Below are 23,940 nucleotides of genomic sequence, written 5' to 3' on the forward strand. Positions count from 1 at the left end.
GCCTCCTCCGCAACTGCCTGTGCCGGCGGCACCCAGGAGACCGAGATCATGGGGGAGACACTGCTCTCGCAGTGGGCGCAGATCTTCGACCAGATTGCAACATCGCTGTCGTAGAGAAAGGTCACATCCAGGTACACAGAACCTTCCAGTGACAGGAAGTATTCACCTACTTTGTAGGACTCTCCGCCAATGAGAGTTTCGCCAGTTGATGACATTGTGACGTTCCAGGACGTGCTGCTGAGGGGGGCTGCGAAACTAGGAATAGCACTGACGGTGCCTACCCCATCCACCTCTGTCATATTCGAAACGCTGACCTCTCTCGTCCGTTACTACTGTTGGTGCCAGGGTTGGAGGAACCGGCCTTGAAGCTGTTCCTTACGCCGGCTTTGGTGAAGTCTGCTCCATCTCGACTTCAGAGAAGTACAGGCCCCCGGATTCGGATCCGGCATTTCTGAGAATGGACCCTGCACCGGACTCGGTCATTGAGACAGCGGCCAAGAAGCAACATTCTACTGCCCCTTCGTCTACGGTCCCTCCGGACAAGGAGAGCCGCCAAATGAATTCGGCGGGAAGGAAGGTCTGCAGTACAGCTGCCACTTCCATGAAAGCAGCAAGTTCAACTGCGCTTTTGGGCCGCTATGACCGGTTGCTATGAGAGTCACTCCAACAATTCATTGAGCTCCTCCCAAAGGACAGAATGAAGACATGATGGTTTCCAATTAAATCATCAGCGCGGCTGCAGATACCTCTCTCCTGGCAGCTCAAGAGTACTGCCATGGGGTGAACTTGAGACGCCATTCCTGGTTGCGACTTACCTCCCTGAAACCGAAGGCGCAACAGCGGATTGCCAATTTGCCCTTCTCAAGGTCCACCCTCTTCGAGACCCATGCGAATGAAGAAATGGCCCGCATGAAGGCGGAAGTTGAACCTCTGAAGGCTGTGGGCTTGGAGAAGATGAAGGAGCAGCGGAAGTCTTTCCGTCCATACCAAAGGCGCTATTCCTCCCAGCGATTCCAGCGAGGGCAGGGTCGCCAAGCTGGACAACAGCAGCAGCAACAACAACAATTCCAGAGGCAGCCCTTCCAGAAGCGTCAGATGGGCAGAGGCAACCAGCAATCCGCATCGGGGAATAAAGGCCCGGCTGGATCTAAGCCCTGAGTGATTACTTCCCCCTCTTCTGTTATCCACTCCGGTGGGGGAAGCATTCAGAATTACCCGGCAGGGTGGAGAAAAATTACTCAGGACAAGTGGGTGCTGAATATTGTTTGCAATGGATACAGTCTACGTTTTCTAAGCCCTCCTCCAGCTATCCCACCGGTTCGCTCGCAGTACCTGTTGCGCGAAATTCAAGCGGAGGCCGATACCATGTTAAGAAAAAGGGCGATAGAAAGCGTCCCTCTGTCTCAAAGGGGAAAGGGTCTATACTCAAGGTTCTTTCTTGTGCGCAAAAAGGACAAAAAAGAGTTCAGGCCCATTCTGGATTTGCGACAAGCAAACAAATGGATTCGCAGGGAGAAATTTTGCATGCAGTCCTTGCACCAGATTTATCCTCAGCTGCATCGAGGAGACTAGCTTTGCGCAATAGATCTGCAGGATGCGTACTTCCATGTGCCCATTGCACAGAAACATTGGACGTTCTTGCGTTTCCTAGTCGGCAACAATCACTATCAGTACACACTAGTTCCGTTTGGTCTGAAATCTGCACCCAGGACGTTTTCAAAATGCATGGCGGTGGTGGCAGCACACCTGAGGAAGAACAAGGTGTTTGTCTACCCGTACCTGGACAACTGGTTGATCAAAGCCTCCACCTTCCAGGAAGCACAATTGCATTTCAACAGGACGGCTGTTCTGTTGTACCAACTGGGTCTGCACATCAACATGTCCAAGTCTGTCCCGGCTCCTGTTCAGTGTCTGTAGTACTTGGGAGCCTCCATCGATACTCTCAGAGCAAGCGTGTGTCCTTCGGAGGAGCGACGCTTATCGATCCTTTGGAAGGCTCAAACTCTCATGTCTGTTCCTTCAACGACGGTGAGGACAGTGCCGTCGCTCCTGGGGTCAAAGGCTTCTTGAATCTTCCTCACACCACATGCACGCCTCCACATGAGACAGCTACAGGAATGTCTGGAGGATCAATGGGACCAGAAGAGAAGGAGCTGGAAGGGCAGGATCACACTGTCTCAGCACGCTCAGCAGTCCCTGAAGTGGTGGTGTTCAGCAGAGAATCTCCTCAAGGAGGTTCCATTCCACAAGAACATTCCAATACAGACCATTGTGTCGGATGCTTCTCTCCAGGGCTTGGGAGCGCATTCGGACCATCTGCAGATCCAAGGAACGTGGTCACAGGCGGAGTCCACGTACCATAACAATTTTCTGGAACTCAGGGCTGTTCATTTGGCGCTGAAGGCCTTTCATCCGTCCTTCCAGGCCAACTCCCTGCTTGTACAGACGGACAATACGACAACGATGTATTACCTAAACAAGCAGGGAGGCTCGAGATCACGCACACTGTCTCAGGAAGCGCAAGCGATCTGGCACTGGCTGCTAGCCAGAGGACTGACGATAACAGCTACCTATCTTCCAGGTGTGCAGAATGCTCAGGCGGACGCACTCAGCAGGCTCGTTCAGGAAAACCACGAGTGGGTCCTAAACGACGAGGTACTAGGAGACATCTTCGCAAGATGGGCCACTCCAGAAAACAGCAAATGCCGAGACTTCGCCTCCAGGTTTTACCAACCGGGGACTCTGGGGAATGCACTATGGATCAGTTGGTCGAACAGCTTTCTGTACACTTTTCCACCCATTTCCCTGATTCCGGCAGTGCTCATCAACCTATCTCAATCCAGAGCGCCAATGATCCTCATTAATCCGGAGCGGCCTCGACAGTGGTGGTTCAAAGACCTGCTTTACCGGTCTCTCTAACCACATCTGCGGCTTCCATGTCGGCCGGACCTTCTAACAAAGTTCAGGGGGCAGATGGTGCACCCCAACCTCTCATCGTTGAGTTTGGCTCCTGAGATAGTACAGTATGGACACTTGAATGTGCCGGACAACTGCATGGAAATTCTCAAGAAGGCTAAGAGGCCATCCACCAGGACCTCCTATGCCTACAAGTGGAAAAGGTTCTGCATTTGGTGCACGTCCAAGAATGCTGACCCTACCTCCTGCAAGGAAGATGTCATCCTTCCATACCTCCTGCATTTGGCGAAATCTGGCCTTAATTTCCATTCTATTAAGGTTCACCCGCAGCATTAACTGCGTATAGGAAATGCCCTTCACAAAAATCCTTTTTCCTGTAATTAAAATTTTTTGAAGGGTTTGAAGAAGGTATTTCCCCCGTTAGGCGTCCTTCGCCTTCGTGGGAGCTGAATGTGGTGCTTTCAAGGTTGATGAAGGAGCCTTTTGAGCCTATTCATAAGGCTTCTCTACAGCATTTGTCCTGGAAGGCGGCGTTCCTCGGCTCGCAGGGTGAGTGAGAATCAGGCTCTGTGTTGTCAGGAGCCCTATACTGTATTTCATGCTTCCAAGGTTGTCATGAGGACTCAACCTAACTTTCTCCCTAAAGTGATATCTGATTTCCATGTCAGCCAGACGATCATGTTACCTATATTTTTTCAACATCCTTCCTCTTCGGCGGAGAGGTCCCTTCATTCACTTGATGTGAGGCGGGTGTTGAAATTCTACTTGGATAAGACATTTGTAGGTCAGAGCAGTTGTTTGTGAATTACGGTTCGGTCAGAACTGGCTTTGCCACCTCCAAACAGTCCATATCTAGTGAATTGTGTCCTGTATACAACTATGTTACCAGAAGGCTAAAAAAACTCTAGGGGGTAAGCCTAAAGCTCATTCGACTAGGGGCAAAGCGGCTACAGCGGCTTTGCTACATAATGTTCCCATTGCAGACATTTGTAGGGCGGCTACGTGGAAGTCTGTCCACACATTTGCGAAGCATTACTTCCTGGATTCTGATGCCAGGAGAGATGTGCAAGTTGGGCAGGCTTCGCTGAGGAATTTATTTGCTCAGTAAGGGTTTTCCTTTTAGTTTTCTTCCACCGCTGGATTTGTTTGTTGGGATGGGCTTGCCATTCTATTCACAGATTATGACTATACACAGAGATCCCCTACTACAGAAGGAGTAGTTTCATACCTGTAACTTCTGTTCTGTAGTAGGGATATCTCTGTTATAGTCATAAGCGACTCGCCCTCCTCCCCGGAGGAAGAAATGTTTTTCCTGGATGCTACAGGCCTGGCTTTAAGAGTCCTTCAAAAAGAACTGAAAGTAACTTGCCTTTGGCTGTGCATCATGGGATACCGAGGGTCTCTGGAGGGTTCCTTAAATGCACGGTATCCCTTTTCCAGACACATAATGGCAGCGGATGTATGACATTACAACGCATGCATTTACATCGCATGCCTTTACAACGCAGTCCATTACAACGCATAGGGCTTTGGGGTGCTGGATAGTGAATAGTTTAATTTACTATTCCAACTCTAGTCCCCGTGGACACTAGGGAAGGTTATTGGATAGTAAATTAACCTATTCCCTATCCTAGAGCGCCCCCCAGAGCAATGCGTTGTAAAAGTTTGCGTTGTAATGGTTGCGTTGTAAAGGCTCTGCGATGTAAAAGTTGTGTTGTAAGTGTTGTTCACCAATGGCAGCCTATGGGGGTTGTCTGTCCAACCCTTCCTCTATCATGATAAATAAATTTTGTGAAGGGGAGTTTCTCTATGTGTGAAACCCTGTAAAATGTGTAAATTTCTATATTATTTGGCTATCCTTTTTCACTTCAGGATTAAGTGATGGCCAATGTAGTCTTGTTAGTTTCAGGCTGCGTTATTTGTCTTTCATTTTCTCCTAAGTGTCTATGTAGGACTGCAGAAGACGACTTAAGAGACTATTTTTCATTGCTCTGTGGTCCACGCACATGGGCGGGACTATTGACAGATTATGACTATACCAGAGATACCCCTACTACAGAACTGGAGTTACAGGTAAGAAACTACTCCTTATGGATGGAACCAAAGCGCTAGGTTTGGATTGCCTCTCAGGTGCCTTTTACAAGGCATACAAATACCTACTCGTGCCCCACCTACTGGAGGTCTATGTGGAGGCGTTAACAATGGGAACTCTCCCCCCACATTTAGAGAAGTGGTCATAATTCTACTCTTGAAGCCCAGGAAAGACCCATCGCAATGCGGCTCCTACAGGCGTTATCACTATTGTATTTTGACAATGAAATATTGGCCAAGCTGTTAGCTACCTGCCTGGCACTCCTTATGGAACAGATAATTTCATCCAAACAAGCTAGCTTCATATCGCACAGATTTACCGTGCTGCCTTTTTTGCCATCCTTCACAGACTAGCCCCTTCAGTCCCAGCCGTGGCAGCGTTGTTGGATGCCGAGAAGGCCTTTGACTCCATGGAGTGGCCCTTTCTGCATGCCACATTACATTAGCTGGAAATCCCAGTGGGGTTTACGGCCTTCATGCACTTATTATACACATTACCAACAGAACGTAGTAGGTTCAACAGCACTTTGATTGTGCCATTCCCCATGGCACTAGGCAGGGATGCCTACTATCGTCACTTCTTTTTATAATAGCGATGGATCCCCTAGTGCGACATCTCCAGAGAAACCACCCTTCAGGGGTTCAGTTCTAGACTGGCCCTTTATTAGTGATCCTTTATGCAGACGACATTGTGCTATATGCACCCAGCAGACAACCTCCCACCACTCTTGACTGAGGTGGATCGTTTTGGGACTCTCTTGGGGCTACATATAAACTGAGATTTTTCCACTGAGGTAGGTGCAGGACCGGAACTGTGGCGAGTTCCCGGTGGCCTGGTGTGAGGCGGAGGCGAAATACTTGGGGCTATATCTACATAGGGACAAAGAACAGATACTGCAGCTGAACTACAACCCAGTGATAGACCAGCTTGGCGCCAGGGTGTAGTGGTGGATTTGTCTTCCGCTGTCCATAGCAGGGCGCATAGCCATTATTAAAATGGTGGTCCTGCCCCAGCTTCACTATTTGTTCAACAACATTCCTATTACCTTACGGAAGCTTTTTTCGCTCAACTCCGCAAGATTTTGACACATCTCATCTAGGGGTAAACAGCCTCGCATCAGCTGGAGCACCCTCGTCCTCTGTATGAACATGGGGGAGTGGAGTTCCGGAGATACAGTATAGATACTGATGGCACTGGTACCATCCGGATGCCTGTGCTCATTACGCCAAGCCGGAGATAGATCTAGTAGCCTCCGTGTCAATGGTTGCCTTTATGCCGGCTGGACTGCCGCGGGACCAGAATGACGTTCAAACTGTTCCCACTACCTACTGGGCATGGAAGAGATTTTTAAGAAAGATAGGTGGCACTACATTACACTCAACAGCGCTTTTGTTGATGGCTTATCCATGGCTACCCATTACATTGGAACTGCTTGTGCAACGTACCCTCCGGAAACATGCAATACCCACGTTCGGGGATCTCTTTACCAGTGGCCACGCATTCTTCAGAACAGAGGACTCTTGTTTCCAGGACGCCCCCTACATTCATCACTTCATCCTGCCTCGGCTCCAGGTAGCCCGCAGGGACAGAATACCAGCATACCCGATAGAGCCGGAAAGTTTTACACTGCTTATCACAGACACTAATGGAGACAGCCTCAAATCTAGGCTGTATCGTGCATGCTTAGCACTTACACCAGCACATGACACCAGATTGAGAGCTACATGGAAGGCAGATCTGGGGCACCCACTTACAGATGAGGTCTGGTTAGAATGTTGCACTCAAACCAAATTTGTGTCTTGTAATCACCAAAATAAGCTATTACACCAAACATTCCTGCAGAGGGCCTATACCACACCAGCCCTGATGACTCGTACAGACCCTGCTCGTTTGAAACATATGTCACACATACGCAATGGACTTTGTGCACATGTCCTGGACCTGCAATAGGAATGCTTCATATTGGAACAGCATCATTACAGAACTTGCACAAATGACACATTTGCAACTAGCACCTTCTCCCAAGATGGCACTACTAGGACAACATGGCACCAGTGTTCCTAAAGCGCCACGTAGATTTGTGGTGATGGCACTACTTCTAGCAAAGAGAGAAATTGCCTTACACTGGGGCATTAAACAGGGACCCGCCTTGGAGAAATGGATCAAGAGTATGATGTATGGTGACACTAATAGCCACATTTTTGCAGAATTACAGCCCTCCACGTCCAGACCCAGGGACATATGGCAGCCCCATAGGGATTACTTGAGGGGGTGAGACACTGCGGCCAATACCCAACAATCAAACATCCTGTCAGGTTCCCAGGGAACAGGGTACAACAAAAAGCTAAATAGAGTCAACTGGGTGCCACACCAGTGCTGCACTATAACAAGGGGCCTTACACACCAGCCCTGCTTGAACACCCACTGGGCCATTTTGTATAACATATCAAATTATGTGATGTCTCTTACGAGAATAATGATATTTTCACCAATGTACGACACTGAGGAACCTTAAGCTTAAATAAAGTTTATATAACAATATTTTTTAAGACTCTACCAGAAAATTGTTATTCTTTTTTAATGAAAATAGTGGTTGACCATCCTAAAGAGGGTCACTTGTGTATGACGAGTTTTAGTTAAAACCAACCATGCTGTTAGTGACGCTTCACTTCTTTCAATCTGTTTCCTTATTAGACACTACATCGTACCCTTATGTGAAGTGATCTTTACCAAGTATTAACTAACCTGGCAGGCTTAATGTTACTCGAAAATGTGCTGCGCGCTGCTAAATTTCCCTCACATCTCTTGCATAACTTAGAGGCTGCAGTTGGCATTTCAAGCTAATCCTGTTAACAGGAGACTTCAGCAGGTATTTCAAATTATCCAATATTGGGGTATCTTTCATAGATTCACATGCCTGAATCATTCCCCTTCGCCGAGGCGAGAGTCCCACGGTATATAAATAAGCAGTGCTAAAAGTAAATTACAGTAGTAGGCCCTATGAGAAGGCCTGAGGCCTAGATTGTAGTAGCCTATCTACTTCATTATGCTAAAAAGACCAAAGTCTTTGCACCAACCAATCAGCTTACAGCACCCTCTAGAACCCTCTCTGCAGAGCCAGTTCTCCTCAGATTTTCACCGCACGTTGTGTGGAAGGGAGTTTCCCTGAGTCTTGACTCAGTTTCTTCATCAAAGCTTCAGGATGTCTGATAAGAAGGCCTTGTTTAGACCTTGTAGAACATGCGAGAAGAAAAGGGTCCATGTTGATGACCAACATAAGGACTGCATTTATTGCCTTTATCCAAAACATGAGGCAAAAGATTGCAAGATCTGCCGCACCTTCCCTTCTAAAACATTAAGGGATAGGGAGGCCAGAGTCCTTTTGTGGCTAAAATCCTCTTCTACGGCTGATGAAGACAGAGCCTCTACCTCCAGTAAGAGAGCGAGATCTCAAGAGGATAATTCAAGTGAGGGGAGAAAACATGTTAAAACCTCCCACTCCACTTCAGGCTCTTCACAGAGATCTCCATCTAATATCTCTGGAGCATCAGCCACCAAGGACCTACTAAGAAAACCGTGAGTAAGAGCTCTTCTGTCTCCTCACCTGTGACTACCATTTCTACTTCTTCATCTACGGCTATGATCTCCACTACAGCCATCACTTCTCCTATCCTGTCTACAAGACTCTGTATTGTGGCTAAAAGAACCCTCATCGACGACGAAGAAGCCCTCGTCGGCGAAGTCATCTACGGTACCGTTGACGACCGTCTCGTCGACGAAGAAGCAAGGTCCATCGACGATGAGCCCGTCGACGACGAGTTTGTCGAGTCCGTCGACAACTGTCCCGTCGACGTCGAGTCCGTCGACGGCGGTCCCGTCGACGTCGAGCCCATCGAAGGCGGTCCCGTCGACGTCGATTCCATCGACGACGAATCCTTTGTCGTCGACCACGTCGAGGATGAACATATCGACGACAACTGTGACACCGTTATCACCGGTGGCATCAAGACAAATAGATTCTGCTTCATCTAAGCCTTTAGCTGTGAAACAGGCTTTTTCTACCCCGCTTTCTTCAAAGACCTTTCAATTAGTATCATACCAGAGACAGCAAGAGTCTTACATTTCGCCACTTATGCCCTTTCATCTCCTAGAGACTTATGCAGATGATGAAGAGGAGAGTTTTGAGGATGATGACAATGAGGGAGCTTTTGGAATAGCTCACCATCCCTCAGAATTAAATATTAAATACCAGGAGGATGATGAAGAAGAAGATGCTTATTCCGGGCATTATTATCAGGAGGACATTGTAGTCCCTCATCATACAGAATACCGAGGAGGTCTCAGGTTTCGGAGGCCAGTCATTTACCACCAAGCCTCATCCAAGATTTACAGGCTATGCTGGCAGATTATAAACAATGTTTTCCGCCTCAACAGGTTGTGCCTCCAGCCCATCCTGCTGTCCCAGTTCCTCAACCTGAAGTTCCACCGCCCAGGTCTCTGGTCACGGAAACTCCACAACCTTCCTTGCCTACACAGACCCCGGACACTTCTTCGGATGAAGAAGTAGAGGAAGGAGAGTTACCTAATAATCCTCCGTTGGATCCGTGGGAGGACTATGTTATTCCCATGCCGTTTCCACCAACCCCACAACCTTCAGACTCACCGCCTGAAGACATAGGTGGTTTCCATAATCTCATGCAGCGAGCTGCAACTAGATTTCAGTTGCCGGTGACAGTGGAGCAGACAGAATGTTTCCTCCATGATTTTAAAGAAGAAACTAGGAAGGTGTTAAGAGCCATTCCTATTATAGATTATATCTGGAAAGAAGATGTCAAGGTGATGAAAAACCCTGCTTCAGTTCCAGCAGTGTTGCCAAGGATTGATAAAAAATATCGCGCTCCTCTCACTAGTCCTGCATGCCTCATTGGACACCCGTGGCCGGATTCGGTCATCTCACAGGCTGCGCAGCAAAGATCGAAAAACCCAGCCACCCCTACCACTACACCACCGGATAAGGAGGGGCATCGTTTGGACCTTATTGGTAAGAAATTTTCCACCATGGCTGCTGCCTCGATCAGAGCTGCAAATTATTTAGCGATTATAGGGCGCTATGATCCCCAAATGTGGTTTGAGATGGCTGGTTTGATTAATCTAATCCCAGAGGATAAAAGACAGGAGGCACGCAAGATCTTAATGGAGGGGGAACGTGCAGCGGCAGAAACCATCGACTGCGCTTTGGATATTGCTAATGCGAACTTTAGACAGCTGGCAGGAGCTGCAGTTCTCAGACGACAGGGCTGGCTAAAGGCTACCACCTTTAGGCTCGAAGTCCAACTTAATATCCTGGACATGGCTTATGATGGAGAGTCTCTATTTGGGAAACACATCAACGAGGCTCTCCAGGCAATCAACATGGATACTGACACTGCAAGATCCCTAGGTTCATTGCAGTACAAGAGAGGATCTTTTAGAGGTGCTAGAGGACGTGGATACTCCTCTAGAGGAAACTACTACCAACAAGGCAGACAATATCAGCCTCAGTGCCGGCAAAGTTATCAGTCTTCTTATCGACAGTCCGGAACAGCTAGTTTCTCTCGCCAAGGAGGACGAAAGCGCACAAACAATCAAGGGCGAGACACTCACAGAAAACAGTGAGAGCAGCCGGGCGCCAACCTTATTTCCTTCCCTCCCTGTGGGCGCGAAGATATCTGCCTTTCAAGAACGGTGGCAGCGGATTACATCCGATCAGTGGGTACTGGCCTGATCGTCGACATGGTCACACCCTGGAGTTTGTCACCAAACCACCAATAACTCCGTCCAGGGTTCCCCTTCCCCCTCGTCTTCACTTATTGTTCAAGGAAGTTCATTCGATGCTCCTCAAGAACGCTTTAGAAAAAGTTCCAGTACATCAGAGGCAGACAGGCTTCTATTCCCGTTTTTTCCTCATAAAAAAGAAATCAGGGGAATGGCGACCGATCCTAGACCTGCGTAAACTCAACAAATATCTCAAGAAGCAGGGTATCTGCATGGCACTCTTTCGGAAATTCTAAATTGCCTCAACAAGGGAGATTGTATGGCTTCCTTGGACATGGAAGACACATACTTCCACATCCCAATCCATCCAAAACATCGAAAGTATCTCCGTTTCACTGTGGCTGGCGCCCATTATCAGTTCAAAGTTCTCCCATTTGGTCTCAAGTCGGCGCCAATGATTTTTACAAAGTGCCTGGCCCCAGTAGCGGCTCCACTACGCTCATCAGGGATCCAGGTTTTCCCGTACTTGGACGACTGGCTAGTCAAAGGTCCATCAAAATGCAGAGTGCAGAGCGACATAACAGTTTGCCGCAATCTCTTTGCATCCCTAGGTCTCACTGTCAACGAAAAATAAGTCTCAATTGGTTCCGAAAAGAATCCTACTTTTCCTAGGAGCTTGTCTGGGCACGATACAATGCAAGGCATTCTTGTCTCATGAAAGGCAGCTCCGTCTACAGGCATTGGCCATAAAGCTATCCAAAAGAAAGTCACTTTCTGTTCGCCTCTTTGCTTCACTTCTGGGAATGTGTTCCTCAGCCAAAAATCTCATTCCGCTGGCACGTCTCAAAATGCGGCCTCTACAAGAGGAGCTACATCTTCAATGGCAGCAAGCATTAGGCTCCTTCGAGGACATTAGCAAAGTCACCCCACGTATAGTGGATGCTCTTCAATGGTGGACACAACTTCACAATCTAAAACAAGGACTCACATTCTTGCAAACTCCTCCAGACTTCGTCCTGACGACGGATGCGTCCATGGAGGGCTGGAGAGGCCATATCCAAGACTTGCAGGTGCAAGGCAAATGGTCTCAGAAACACAAGAAATGCCACATCAACAGTCTAGAGTTGAGAGCCATCTTCCTATCTCTACAAGCGTTCCACCCCAGAATCGCGGGGTCTTCAGTCCTGGTCCAAACGGACAATACCACCAGCATGTTTTATGTAAACAAGCAGGGTGGGACAAGGTCAGCTACACTATCAAAAGAGGCTCAAGAATTTTCAAGGCGGAACATGTCAAAGGTCTGCACAATATCCTGGCAGACAAACTAAGCAGATCCTTATTGGATTGCCACGAGTGGGAGCTGGACAACACACAATTGATCAAGGTGTTTCAGACTTGGGGCAAACCAACGTTGGATCTATTTGCGACCCACCAGAACAAGAAATGCCGGTATTACGCCAGCAGATACCCTCAACAGGAGTCAAGAGGGAATGCCCTGTCCATGCGATGGTCAGGGATCTATGCTTACGCCTTTCCTCCGATCCCGCTGATTCCGTGAGTGTTGCGCAAGATGAAATTGGAGAGCTGCCGTCTCCTTCTAATTGCTCCCAGATGGCCTCGTCAATATTGGTTTCAGGACCTCATGTTGCTGTCACAGGAGCCTCCGATCAACCTTTTACCGGCTCCAACACAACTGTCACGCAACGGCGGTCAGATACTTCACCCAGACCCTCAATCTCTGAAATTGCACGCATGGCTCCTAACTTCTTAGAATTTCAACACCTACACATTCCTCAAGACTGCCGGGACATCTTGAAGAAAGCACGAGCCCAGAGCACGTTGAAGACCTATCGTCTCAAATGGAAGCGGTTCTGTTCCTGGTGTACTTCAAACGCTTTACACCCTATCGAAGCTCAAACGGAGAAAATTCTGCCTAATCTTTTACATTTGGCTCGCTCTGGTCTTTCATTCTCGTCCATAAGGGTCCATTTAGCGGCTTTATCCAGGTTCAGGAAAGTGGCTGACACTCCATCACTATGCTCTTCGTTACTGATAAAACAATTCATGAGGGGTCTTTTCCGGACTTATCCTCCAATTAAACCTTCACCACCGGAATGGTAACTCAACACGGTCCTCCCACAGCTGATGAAGCACTCGTTCGAAACGATCTACAAAGCCGACCTCAAATTCTTGACATGGAAGGTCGCCCTGCTTTTAGCCCTATCTTCTGCTAGGAGAATAGGAGAAATTCAGGCTTTCACTATCAAAGAACCTTTCTTTCATTTTTCTCAAGAGTATGTAATCCAACTTTCATACCCAAAGAACCTTCTCAGTTCCATCTGAATGAACCAGTGAAATTGTGGGTTTTCTTCCCAAATCCTACAACCCCGGCGAAAGAACACTACATTCTTTGGACATTAACCAATGTTTAAAGTTTTATCTTCAAAGAACAAAGAACTTCAGAAAGTCACATCAGTTATTCGTGGCTTATGGCCAAACTACACTGGGGAAAGCGGTCACTAAAGCCACAATTTCCAGATGGATAGCCTCTGCGATCCATTTCTGCCATGTTAAAGCTAACCGACCACTACAAAGGACTGTAAGGTCTCATTCTACAAGAGCTGTGGCAGCATCTACAGCATTGTTTGCAGGAGTGACACTAGAGAACATTTGCCGTGCTGCGACATGGAAGAATGCCCACACGTTTACAAGACATTACTGCCTGCAATCAGCAAATCAGAGGATGCAGCAGTTGGCCAAGCGGTTTTACGCCACCTGTTTCCATAAGAACATATTCAGGTAACAATGTTTGGTTCATTTTATAATGTGTGTATACTATTCAGTATTTTGTTGATATAAAAGAAGGGCATATTTAACAGATTGCTTGTTTATGTTTGCTAATATTCCTTTCCTGTGGAGTACTAGATGACTATGAATTTAGACATGATTTTATTAGTAGATCGTTTACTTTGCAATTGTTGATTGTTAAACATAAGTTTATGGGGGTGCACCACAATAAGTCTCCCACCATCCGCAACCGACTTTTGCCTGGCTTATTGCTTGCTATTCTGATTCAGGCATGTGAATCTATGAAATATACCCCAATACTGTATAAGAAAACAAGTTACTTACCTGAAACTTCAGTTATCCAGTATTGGTATCTTTCATAAATTCACATGCACCCACCCTCCTCCCCGGACAGTCAGTTCTCTAAGTTTGGGATACTCATTCCCACTTGTGTTATGAAAATCTGAGGAGAACTGGCTCTGCAGAGAGGGTTCTAGAGGGTGCTGTAAGCTGATTGGTGCAAAGACTTTGGTCTTTTTAGCATAATGAGGTAGATAGGCTACTACAATCTAGGCCTCAGGCCTTCTCATAGGGCCTACTACTGTAATTTACTTTTGGCACTGCTTTTTTATATACCGTGGGACTCCCGCCTCGGCGACGGGGAATGATTCAGGCATGTGAATCTATGAAAGATACCAATACTGAATAACTGAAGTTACAGGTAACATTGATTGTGGGTTTTGTAAAGCGCTAGAATCGACTCCCGAAGGAGTATCTCTGCGCTGTAGACCGCTGGGGAACCCGTCCTGGCTTTCCCTGTGAGATGGTCCCTACTGGGTATCTCCAAGGTGAAACTAGGCATCCTCGGCGTATGTGGGGGGCCGTTGTGGAGATGAGGCAAGCTAATGCCCAGAGTTGCCGAGTGTGATCCCTAGTTAGAGTAGGCACGAGGTGAGAATTATCGAGTCCGTTGACCCTGGTCCAAGACCCTGCCGCGTCGGGAATTGAACCCTGGTCCCGGGCCATCCTCTGCTCCCGGGTCTGCCGCCTCTAACCAGTGAGCCACACCGTTCTAAGTAACTTGTTTTCTTACACCTGTACAATGGGAGCCTGCCCAGGTAATTTAGGACAATACATGTGTGCAAGGAGACATCACTGGGCATTTAACCCTAAACATGTACATGGAGGATACTGCGTTAAATTCTTTGATGAGGGCCATGGATGCATTGGTTATATGTTGCTGTTCGAGTGTGTTTTTGGCGGTACCTGCATTGGCAGATGTGTCTTTACTTGAGCAGATGCATATATGGAGGACACTACATTGGGTTCTTTGATAACGACCATAACATGCTTTTGTTATATGTTGCTGTACAAGTGTATGTTAAGCTGTACCTGCGTTGGCGGATTTATCTATCCATGAACAGATGCATATATGGAGGACACTGCTTTGGGTTGTTTGATGTGGACCATAACATGAATTGGTTATATGTTGCTGTACGAGTGTGTTTTAGGCAGTACCTGCATTGGCAGATGTATCTTTACTAGTGCAGATGCGTTTGCTGAATGTGGACAAGTGAGAACAAATCATTTAATATACATTTGGTAACTGAAATAAACATTTATGTACTTTATGTGGTGGTTTTGTAGTCTGAGACTTGAAGCCCCTTCTGTGGTTTCTTTAAATAAGTGATGTAATTTCCTGTTATGATATCTTAGTTAAGTCTCACAGCTTCCTAGGAAATCGTCTGTGTCAAAATTAATGAAATGCACGTACTTTTTTTCTCTTTTGCATTTGAATTTAAAGCCGATTGCTGTTACTTTCTGATACACCTGCATTTTGTTGAATCAATCAATCAATGTCGAATGTGATGTTTTCAGTCACATATACTTTAGTATGGCTCATTTTACCAGTTGGATAAAATATTTAAAAAAAAGAAAAATGTTGACTTCCGTCTTATGAACATGTTTTTTTGTTTAGATTGATTTCAATCTACAAATATTTATATTTTAAAACAGTTGTTCCGGGATCCCACACACATTCAAAGATATTCTAAAACTTATGGATTCAGACAAAATGCACATTATAAAGAACTAGAACTATTGAAAATTGTTCCTTTCCACTTACTATCCTGAAAATAACATTAATACATTGTGAATTAGATATTACTTTCTGAGAGCGGACTTTTCGGGATCCATGGTATCCCCCTTTGTTTGTAAATGTATGACAGATTTTGTATCTGGCATGTCTAACCACTTATTTTCTCCTTTCAGGCAATATTGGTGTACCTAACTGGAACCCGCCTGCGTTCAACTGCTGCAGGAGGCTATACCCGCTCTCCAGATGAAGGCTCAGAGCCCAACCTGGGCAAACTCACTCCAACCAGCTCAGTGGAGTTCCACTCCACCCCATTGGGCATGACAGCCTCTTACCAAATGAATCCTGCCCTCAGCGGGATCAATCCCATGACCAAATATTGAAGACTGTCATTAATGATCATTCAGGAATAATATAATAAATTACATTGTCTCTTATCGGTAAACAGATTGATCGATTACATTTTTGTGAAACTTTAAAGTAAGTTATGTATCACACTTGCAAGACATTTCTCAGTAAACCATTGACACCTTTGATAAAACAAAAGTTTGGGCGCTTATAATTTGCTCTTGGTTGTATTTCTTTTGTTACCACCCTCCTCATTTTGTACCACTCTGTCTATAGAGAGGGCCCTACAAGGGCTCCTGGAAAAAAGGGTAACATGTCAGATGTTGTGGCCAAGCTGATGTTCTCTGTACTAGGACTCAGAGCATGAAATATACTTAAGAATTGCTTTTACATCTTTTGCTTCTTACTAGCTCCTTCGGGTCCATTTCAACAATGTGGTATCTAAGTAAATTTTTCCTTCAGAAAAATGTTCCTTCTGAATGTAAAATGCCTACTTCTCACTAAGCATTTTATTATACAGATTCTGAAGCTTAGTGTGCCTTCCAGCACTAACTCAGCTCAGCATTATACAGAACAGATTAACTGTAGCAGAGTTTGTGAAAATATACAACAAAAAATTATTCCCGGCCTGGTTTATGAGCTCTCAAAAGAGCAACACATTTGGGATCTACAGAATACAGTACCATGCACCAGTGGGTTATTAATTTGGAATCGTCTGCCCAAATTTAATTCAATAATGAACTGTGACCGATGGTTCTCTAGCATTGCATCTTTGATTACTAACCAGTCATGAGGAGGGAAGTCCTTATGTATTTGTAGTCATCTAATTTACATGGCGCCAACATTGCCAGAAATAAATCCGCTTCAGTATACTTAATAGTGCAATCCAAAGCAATCCACAAGGCTGAAATCACAACACAAATGATGCATTATAAAATGCAACATAAGTAACATCATCCTTTATTAAGATAGCCAAACCCGGTTTAACCTCATCGATGCTCATGACGGTTCCGGCCATCATGAGTCACAGTAGACGTGTGCTCATGACGGCTGGGAGCCGTCCGACCGTTGCCGCTCTGCCCACGCGCAGTTAATTCCCCGCCTGTGCGGGCAAATTAATTGGTGGGCGGAGTTCGGACGGCTCCCGGCCGTCATGAGCACACGCCCACCGTGATTTTTGACGACCGGAGCCGTCCTCGGTACCTGAGCGCCACGCCCAGCCCTGCCCCCCCTCGCACCACGTCGGAATTTGCCACGCGGCAAAGGGGTTAATATGTCAACTTAACCTCTTAACTGCCATACATGATACATCTGAGGAAGTACTCAAATTACAGAGCAGGGTTAAAACATCTCGTTTTCAGCATTTGGTCCTTCTTCAGTATTTTACAAAGACAAGGTGGACGTAAGCTCCACTCCAGGAGGCCATTAGCTAAATTCATGAGTGGCTTTTTTTATTTATTTGTTTTGTAGAGCGGGGCAAATGCCCAAAGTCGTCTTAGCGCTATCATCTGCAGAAAGGAGGGGAACGATAGTTAAGCTAGCATACCCTATATGGAAAGGTGGAAAAGCCATGTTTAATTTGTTTGATTTCTCAAAAGCTCCAGAAGCATGTTCCAAAATATACAGATTGCGTGGACAACGCTTTTACCACTCCATGAAGCAGTGTGGAATCTCTGGACCCCAACTGTTCTGCAGGTAGAGCTTAGGCATCTTCCAGGGACATACCATGAAAATCTTTTCTTAAATCTTTTCTTTTTTTTGGACCGAAGGTCTTGTTTTGGACCAAAGCCATGTTGTGCCTTATGCGCCATACAAAGCACTTCCTGTACATGTTTTGAAGTCTCAGTTGGAGTCCTGTTTTTTTCCCTGATGATACTGCCTTTCCCAAATTGAGGTTTAACTGCTGTTTGGAGCTTTTACACATCTCTTTCTTTTGTGTATGGTGTCTTTTTCCGTGTGTCTCTCTAGCATTTTCTTGACTTTGATTCAAGCGGCTTTTTCTGTATTCAAGTATTTCTTTCAATCCCATCAAATATCTTTTGTGTTTTCAAAGCGAATATCTCTAAGTAGGAGGGGTAGGCTCATATGTGGTCCAAGCAGTCTGTGCCATAGTATTTAAACTGCATCTTAGTGGGGAGGCCCAACAGTGCTAACACTGGTCTGCTATGCTTACCTTCCCTTTCAGATGGCCTAGCAATTCAGGATGGCCTACATCTTCAGTGACAGGGTCATGCTGATTTTATATACATTGACAAATGGTCTCTGTCTGGAGGGCACAGAATGTATTTGAAAAAAAGCATTCGCATAGCAAATAGTCTATCCTTTGAAAGTTATTAGCCAACTTTTTTGCCTTGTCGTTGCTAAAAGATTGCTTCTTGCAGATGCTGAACGGCATCGGCGGAAAAAAAAACGTGCATGCATAGCCTTTTGGTTTTTCGGTCCAGCTCGATGACATGTATCAGTGTGCATGCACTGTTCAATGATGGTGGTCCATTTTGGAGCAGTAAAATTAAAAGATAAACTTTGTGTGAAAACACATTTAGAGAAATGAGTGGGCTGGTAGCATATTGTAGTTGGTCAGACCTCCTGAAATATAAATGTTTAAAAACGCAAAGAGAGAGGTGCAGGAAAGCAATGGAGGAGCAGGGCGTGGTGAGTATAAAAAAACAAGAATTTGCAATGCAATAGGTCTCGCATTTATGCAAGTTTAAGCTACATGCATTGTAAATGACAATGCCTTTTATTTATGTTTTAAAAAACAAACCATAAATAAAAGGCATTGGCATTTACAATGCATATAGCTCAAACTCGAGTAAATGTGAGACCTGTTGCATTGCCGATACTTTTTTATGTGTTTTACAAACGCTTTATTGTGTGTTTTACAAAGCAACACATATATAAAAGGCATTAAAAGAAATGAAGCGTACGTGAGAGAGGGAAAATGGAGACATGAGGGAGACCGAGTAGGAGGTCACGGTGGGTTGCGAGGCGTGAAAAAAGATTGACCCACTCAGTGCCACCAGGCCAAAAGCCCGACCTGCACAGACTTGTGATAGCTTTAGAGAATGCTCCCAACGGCTGACCACAGTTTCGGAGCATCAATCCCTATCGCATTAAATTTATTGTCCTGTGCATCTACTTCTGGCACTCGCCGCAGTTGAGCGCCACTGGAATCCAGAAAGAGCAAGATACTTTGGAATGGAAGGTGCACCAGAAATGAAGTCTGGATAGCAAGTTTAGTCCATCATCCTTCTTTATTTACAATTGAATTAAAATCAGCCATCAGCCAACGTGTTTCGTTCCTTTTGCATAAGGAACTTCATCAGGACTTGGTCTGTCTAGTAGAGTACTCACAAAGATCCTTAGTGGTCCTGGTAATGGAAGTGTAGCCCGGGTATTCACCCCAGAGTAAGGGTCAGTCAAGTCAAATGCCAGCTTGAAATCCATGTCCTCCGAGTTCCCCGGTTACAGCATAGTCACCAGCAAAGAAGGATAAAGGATTAAAGTTGCTATCCAGACTTCATTTCTGGTGCACCTTCCATTCCAAAGACTTGTGATAGCTCTTAAGAGGTGCATGTGTGTTTGTACTGAGGGGAAGCTGCCGGATTAAGAGCTCTGTGTCTTTAAAGCACTTTGGTGTGTTTTTCTTTAACTTTTTTATCTGCAGTCTGAAACAGTTTTTGCCCCTGTAAAGTTTTCGCAAAAAATGTAGCCACCAGATTGGAGAATGTTATCCCGATTCTTATTAATCCAGATCAATCTAGTTTTGTTAAAGGTCGTTTGGCCTCTGATAATGCTAGAATGTTTTCCAATATTCTCACTCTCAGCAAGAAATACCCTTCCCCCTTAGCAGCGCTATCATTAGATGCTGAAAAGGCTTTTGTCCGCATTAATTGGGAGTTTATGTTACATACTTTGCATTGGTTTGATTTTGGCCCCACGTTTATTTCTTATATTAGATTGCTGTATACAGATCCGAAGGCTTGTTTCTTTGTTAATGGTCTCTATTCCTCATATTTTTGCCTGCAACGGGGCACACGCCAAGGATGTTCCCTTTCCCCTTTACTTTTTCTACTATGTTTGGAACCTTTTCTTCAGCGTATTAGAAATAATTCACAGATTTCTGGTTTTAAGTTAAAATCCCATCATATTAAATTATCTGCAGATGATATTCTTATTTATATGTCTGACCCTGTAACCTCTCTCCCTAATTTTTTACAAGAAATTTCCTAATTTTCTCAAACTTCTGGATATAAATTAAACTTTTCCAAAACGGAGATTTTGCCATTAAATGATTCCTGTTCTCAACATATGTTTGAGTCTACTAATTTCACAGGGTGTCCCCAAAAAATTAAATATCTAGGAATTTGGTTTTCCTCCAATATTCGTGACACACTGTCTCATAATTTTACTGCCCTGAAACTTAAAGTTACCAATTTGCTATCCTCTTGGTCTCCCTTATTTTTATCTTGGTGGGGTATACTTGATACCATTAAAATGATGCTTGTTCCTCAGATATTATTTATTTTGTCAATGTTGCCCTTTAAAATTCCTAATTATTATTTTTCTCAGATTAATTCTATATGTACTAAGTTCCTTTAGAACAATAAGCATGCTCGTATTGCTCTTTTCAAATTGTCCCGTCCTAAATCTGAAGGTGGTGTCCGATTTCCTGATTTTAGATTGTATCATAATGCATTTTTAATTCGCCAATTTGATGCTTTGTTTAAAGATTATCAAGATATATCTAAACCTTCATTGGTTTCCGTTGAAAATTCACTGTTAAATGATTTTTCTTTTCAGGATGTGATTTTTATGTCCAATTGTACTTTTATTTCTAAATATCCAATTTTGAAATATTCCCATCACATATTACGAACACCTTTCTTTACACCTTGTGGCTTCCTCATTATGGTTTAATAGTTACATCAGATTTCGGCACAAATCCTTTTACTACAAACATTGGAGAGAAAAGGGTATTTTTTATGTTTATCAACTGTTTGCTGATGATGTGATTTAGCCTTTTCATAGATTGCAAGAGATTTATAACCTACCTGACTCATGTATCTCTTCTAATGTTGTATCCAGTGCCTCTTTTCTATATAAAATCTTATCTGCTATATCCTCTCCTTGTAGTAAGTCTAAGGTTGAACTTGAATGGGAACACAACTTATCCCAAACTTTGTCTATTCTGCAATGGGACAAATTATGGCAGAAACTATTCAAAACCTCCAAGGCTGCCAGAATAACACAATTGCTATATTTTATTTATAATAGAGTTGTTCTTACGCATTCTCTCCTTCATAAATTTAATCACTCAATTTCAGCCTCTTGTTGGTCATGCCTTCTTGTAGAAGGCTCATTAATACATCTACTTTTTCATTGTCCTAAAGTTAACTCTTTTTGGAGACATATTTGGTCAAAATGTTTATTGATTTTTTCATATAATATTCCCTTTAATATCCATAATATATTTTTAGGCACCTTATCGCCAGATTTTGACCAAGTCTTTCCCAAATCTACTTTATTTGATCTGTTTCTTGCTGTCGCCTTCAAGATTATAATAACTTATTGGAAAGATAATTCTAAATTGTCTGTTTTGCATTGGTTGAATCTCATTTGTAGTGAACACAGAATTGCTTCAATTTCTTATTCTTCAACACACTTAAAGAAGGCTTGGAATCCAAAAGAATGGGGACAAGACATTGGCGAAACAAATTTTCCCATCCGCCTGTGGTAAATAAATAAATAATACCTCTATTTTTGACTGGATATAACAATAACAGATAGCTCAATAAATAAGAGTCAAGATTCGAGGTAGTAGGAGTTTGCAGGTTTAATACAGCATAAAGGACAGGAACAGGACAACCTGCACGGGCAAGATCTGGGATGGCTAGCCAACAGGGGGGCCCCGACAGCTGTCGGGCAGGAGCTGGAATGAGCGCGCTGGCTTTTAATAACAATACACAAGTATATATACTAAAACAATTGCATTACAGTACATACAGTAGGTGTGACAGTGGGTGGAGTTAGCAACAGTCGCGAAAGATAAGGGTGAAAGTAGGTGTAACAAGAGGCGTATACATAGACATGTGATGTAAACGTAACGGAATATGTCATAAATGGGGCGGAAACATGGAGGGGGCTACCTAAGGAGCCGGGACCTCTAACCTAGTGGTGCGCGCAAACTGACAATGACGTGTTACTAGGAGAAGCTGGGGGCTATGACTTCTGCGCTAGGAGCAGAGACTGAAGTCTGGAGAGTCAGAGCGACATGTACCTAAACACTATCTAGTATCTGATGTTTAGAGAACATGTTGATAGAATCCAAAAGTTATCAGGGTAAAGGCTAACAGACACTAAGACTGGTGCATGCATTATTTTACATGTAGTGTGTGTTGAGGAATATTAAATGACCATTAATACAGTATTTCTCTTACATGGAGACGTAAAGGCTAGACGATGACTGAAACTATTGATGCGATTCAGTAGCTTAGGAAAGCAGGGAAGGAGAGCTGGACTGATAACTAGAATCATAACATACTCTTGGCAGACTGGCAGGCAGAGTCAGGCCGAGCCGGGCACTGTGAGGCAGGAAGTAAGTGAAGGGTCAGGGATACAGGTGGGGGCTGTATCGCTCCTCAGCGAGGGTTCAGGAGACAGGAGCTGAATCTGAGTCCGGGCCCTTTTGAGGCCTAGAAACGGGGACTTTTCAATGAAATAACGTGCACACTGAGAAACGTGGCAACGTAGCTTTACATAGGCCTAATACTCGTTGTATTCACGAAAACTAGGAACTGGCATACTGGAGATGGACACAACTGTAATTGCGTCTTTAATCGATCATGGGGAATACATATGCATATTAATCATGCACATACAACATAGGATGGAGGACACGTAGGGACACAGAACATGGCAAAATTTACTTTTCCACATTCCCTCCTTGTCACTACGTTTCCATCAGGAAACATCAATATTCATGATACCATCTATCATTTCATACAGTATCATTTGCTCGTCTCGAATTTTCTTGGAACGGGATTTAGGACGGGACTTGGGACTAGGAATACAAGAGGTAGCACAAATGCCGCAAATCGCAGGGCCACATTGTATACAGAGGCAGCAACTGAATATGATCGCTACTGCAATACCTAGAAATGACAATACTTTCCATCCCCAGGCAGAAATTATACTCCAAAACCAACCGGACCATGTCCAGGTGCCTGGATTCTGGTGTAACTGATGGGCAATTTTATGAAGTCTGGTTATAGCTGAATAAACAGACGGCGCGTTATTAGGAATGAAAATGCAGCAACTAGATCCGATGACTCTACATGCTCCTCCTCTATCGGCCAGTATGACGTCAAGAACGAGACGATTTTGGAGCACGACAAATCTCATAGCAGATTGCTCTTCGGTTAAGTTACCTAGAGCAGAGGCAGTCTCATTCACTACTGCTTCAAGGGTTCTGGTCAATCTACGTATTAACTTACTATTCTGGATAGGTCCTATGAAGAAGAAGAAACCTCTATTGAAATCTGTATACTGTTCTAGAGCAGTTTCAGTTTGATCGACAATCGGGGACTCAATCTCCCTTCTATGTCTAATGTGTACTAGATGTGTGTTTCTATGATAATCAGACGGGGCTAGGAAAACTGGTGGCAGTAGGAAGGCAATGTAACAGGTTCCCTCCCAATCGAGGGGCAGACGAACATATGCGGTCTGACCACAAACAAAATAAGAATGACGTGAAGCTTTGAAAATAGATTTCCCACTGTCACTATACTTGACAATAGTAGTACAATCACTATGTCCTACATGTACGGAACCATTATTTCTGACACATAATTCGCCTTTGACTGGTAGTACTGAAATAGCAGGTAAGTCTGGAGTAGGATCAGACTGAACATTCAGGACCATAAAATTCGAAGAATAATTACCTAAA

General features: G+C 44.7%; 1 protein-coding gene across 2 annotated transcripts in view; it reads left to right on the top strand.

Annotated features, from left to right (window-relative positions):
* Positions 1-16,208, top strand: part of SYNGR4 (synaptogyrin 4) — a 462,192-nt gene extending 445,984 nt beyond the window's left edge. Inside the window, exon 5 of one of the 2 annotated variants that reach the window (XM_078650944.1) lies at positions 15,821-16,202. In XM_078650944.1, the coding sequence (XP_078507070.1) occupies positions 15,821-16,027 (207 nt within the window). In that variant the 3' untranslated portion in view covers positions 16,028-16,202. Of the gene's footprint in view, positions 1-15,820 lie in introns of both variants that reach the window. The other variant, XM_078650945.1, reaches the window with a different exon arrangement.
* Positions 16,209-23,940: the final 7,732 nt, after the last annotated feature.

Source organism: Lissotriton helveticus, chromosome 7, assembly GCF_964261635.1.
Source record: "Lissotriton helveticus chromosome 7, aLisHel1.1, whole genome shotgun sequence".
NCBI classification, from domain to species: Eukaryota; Metazoa; Chordata; class Amphibia; order Caudata; family Salamandridae; genus Lissotriton; species Lissotriton helveticus.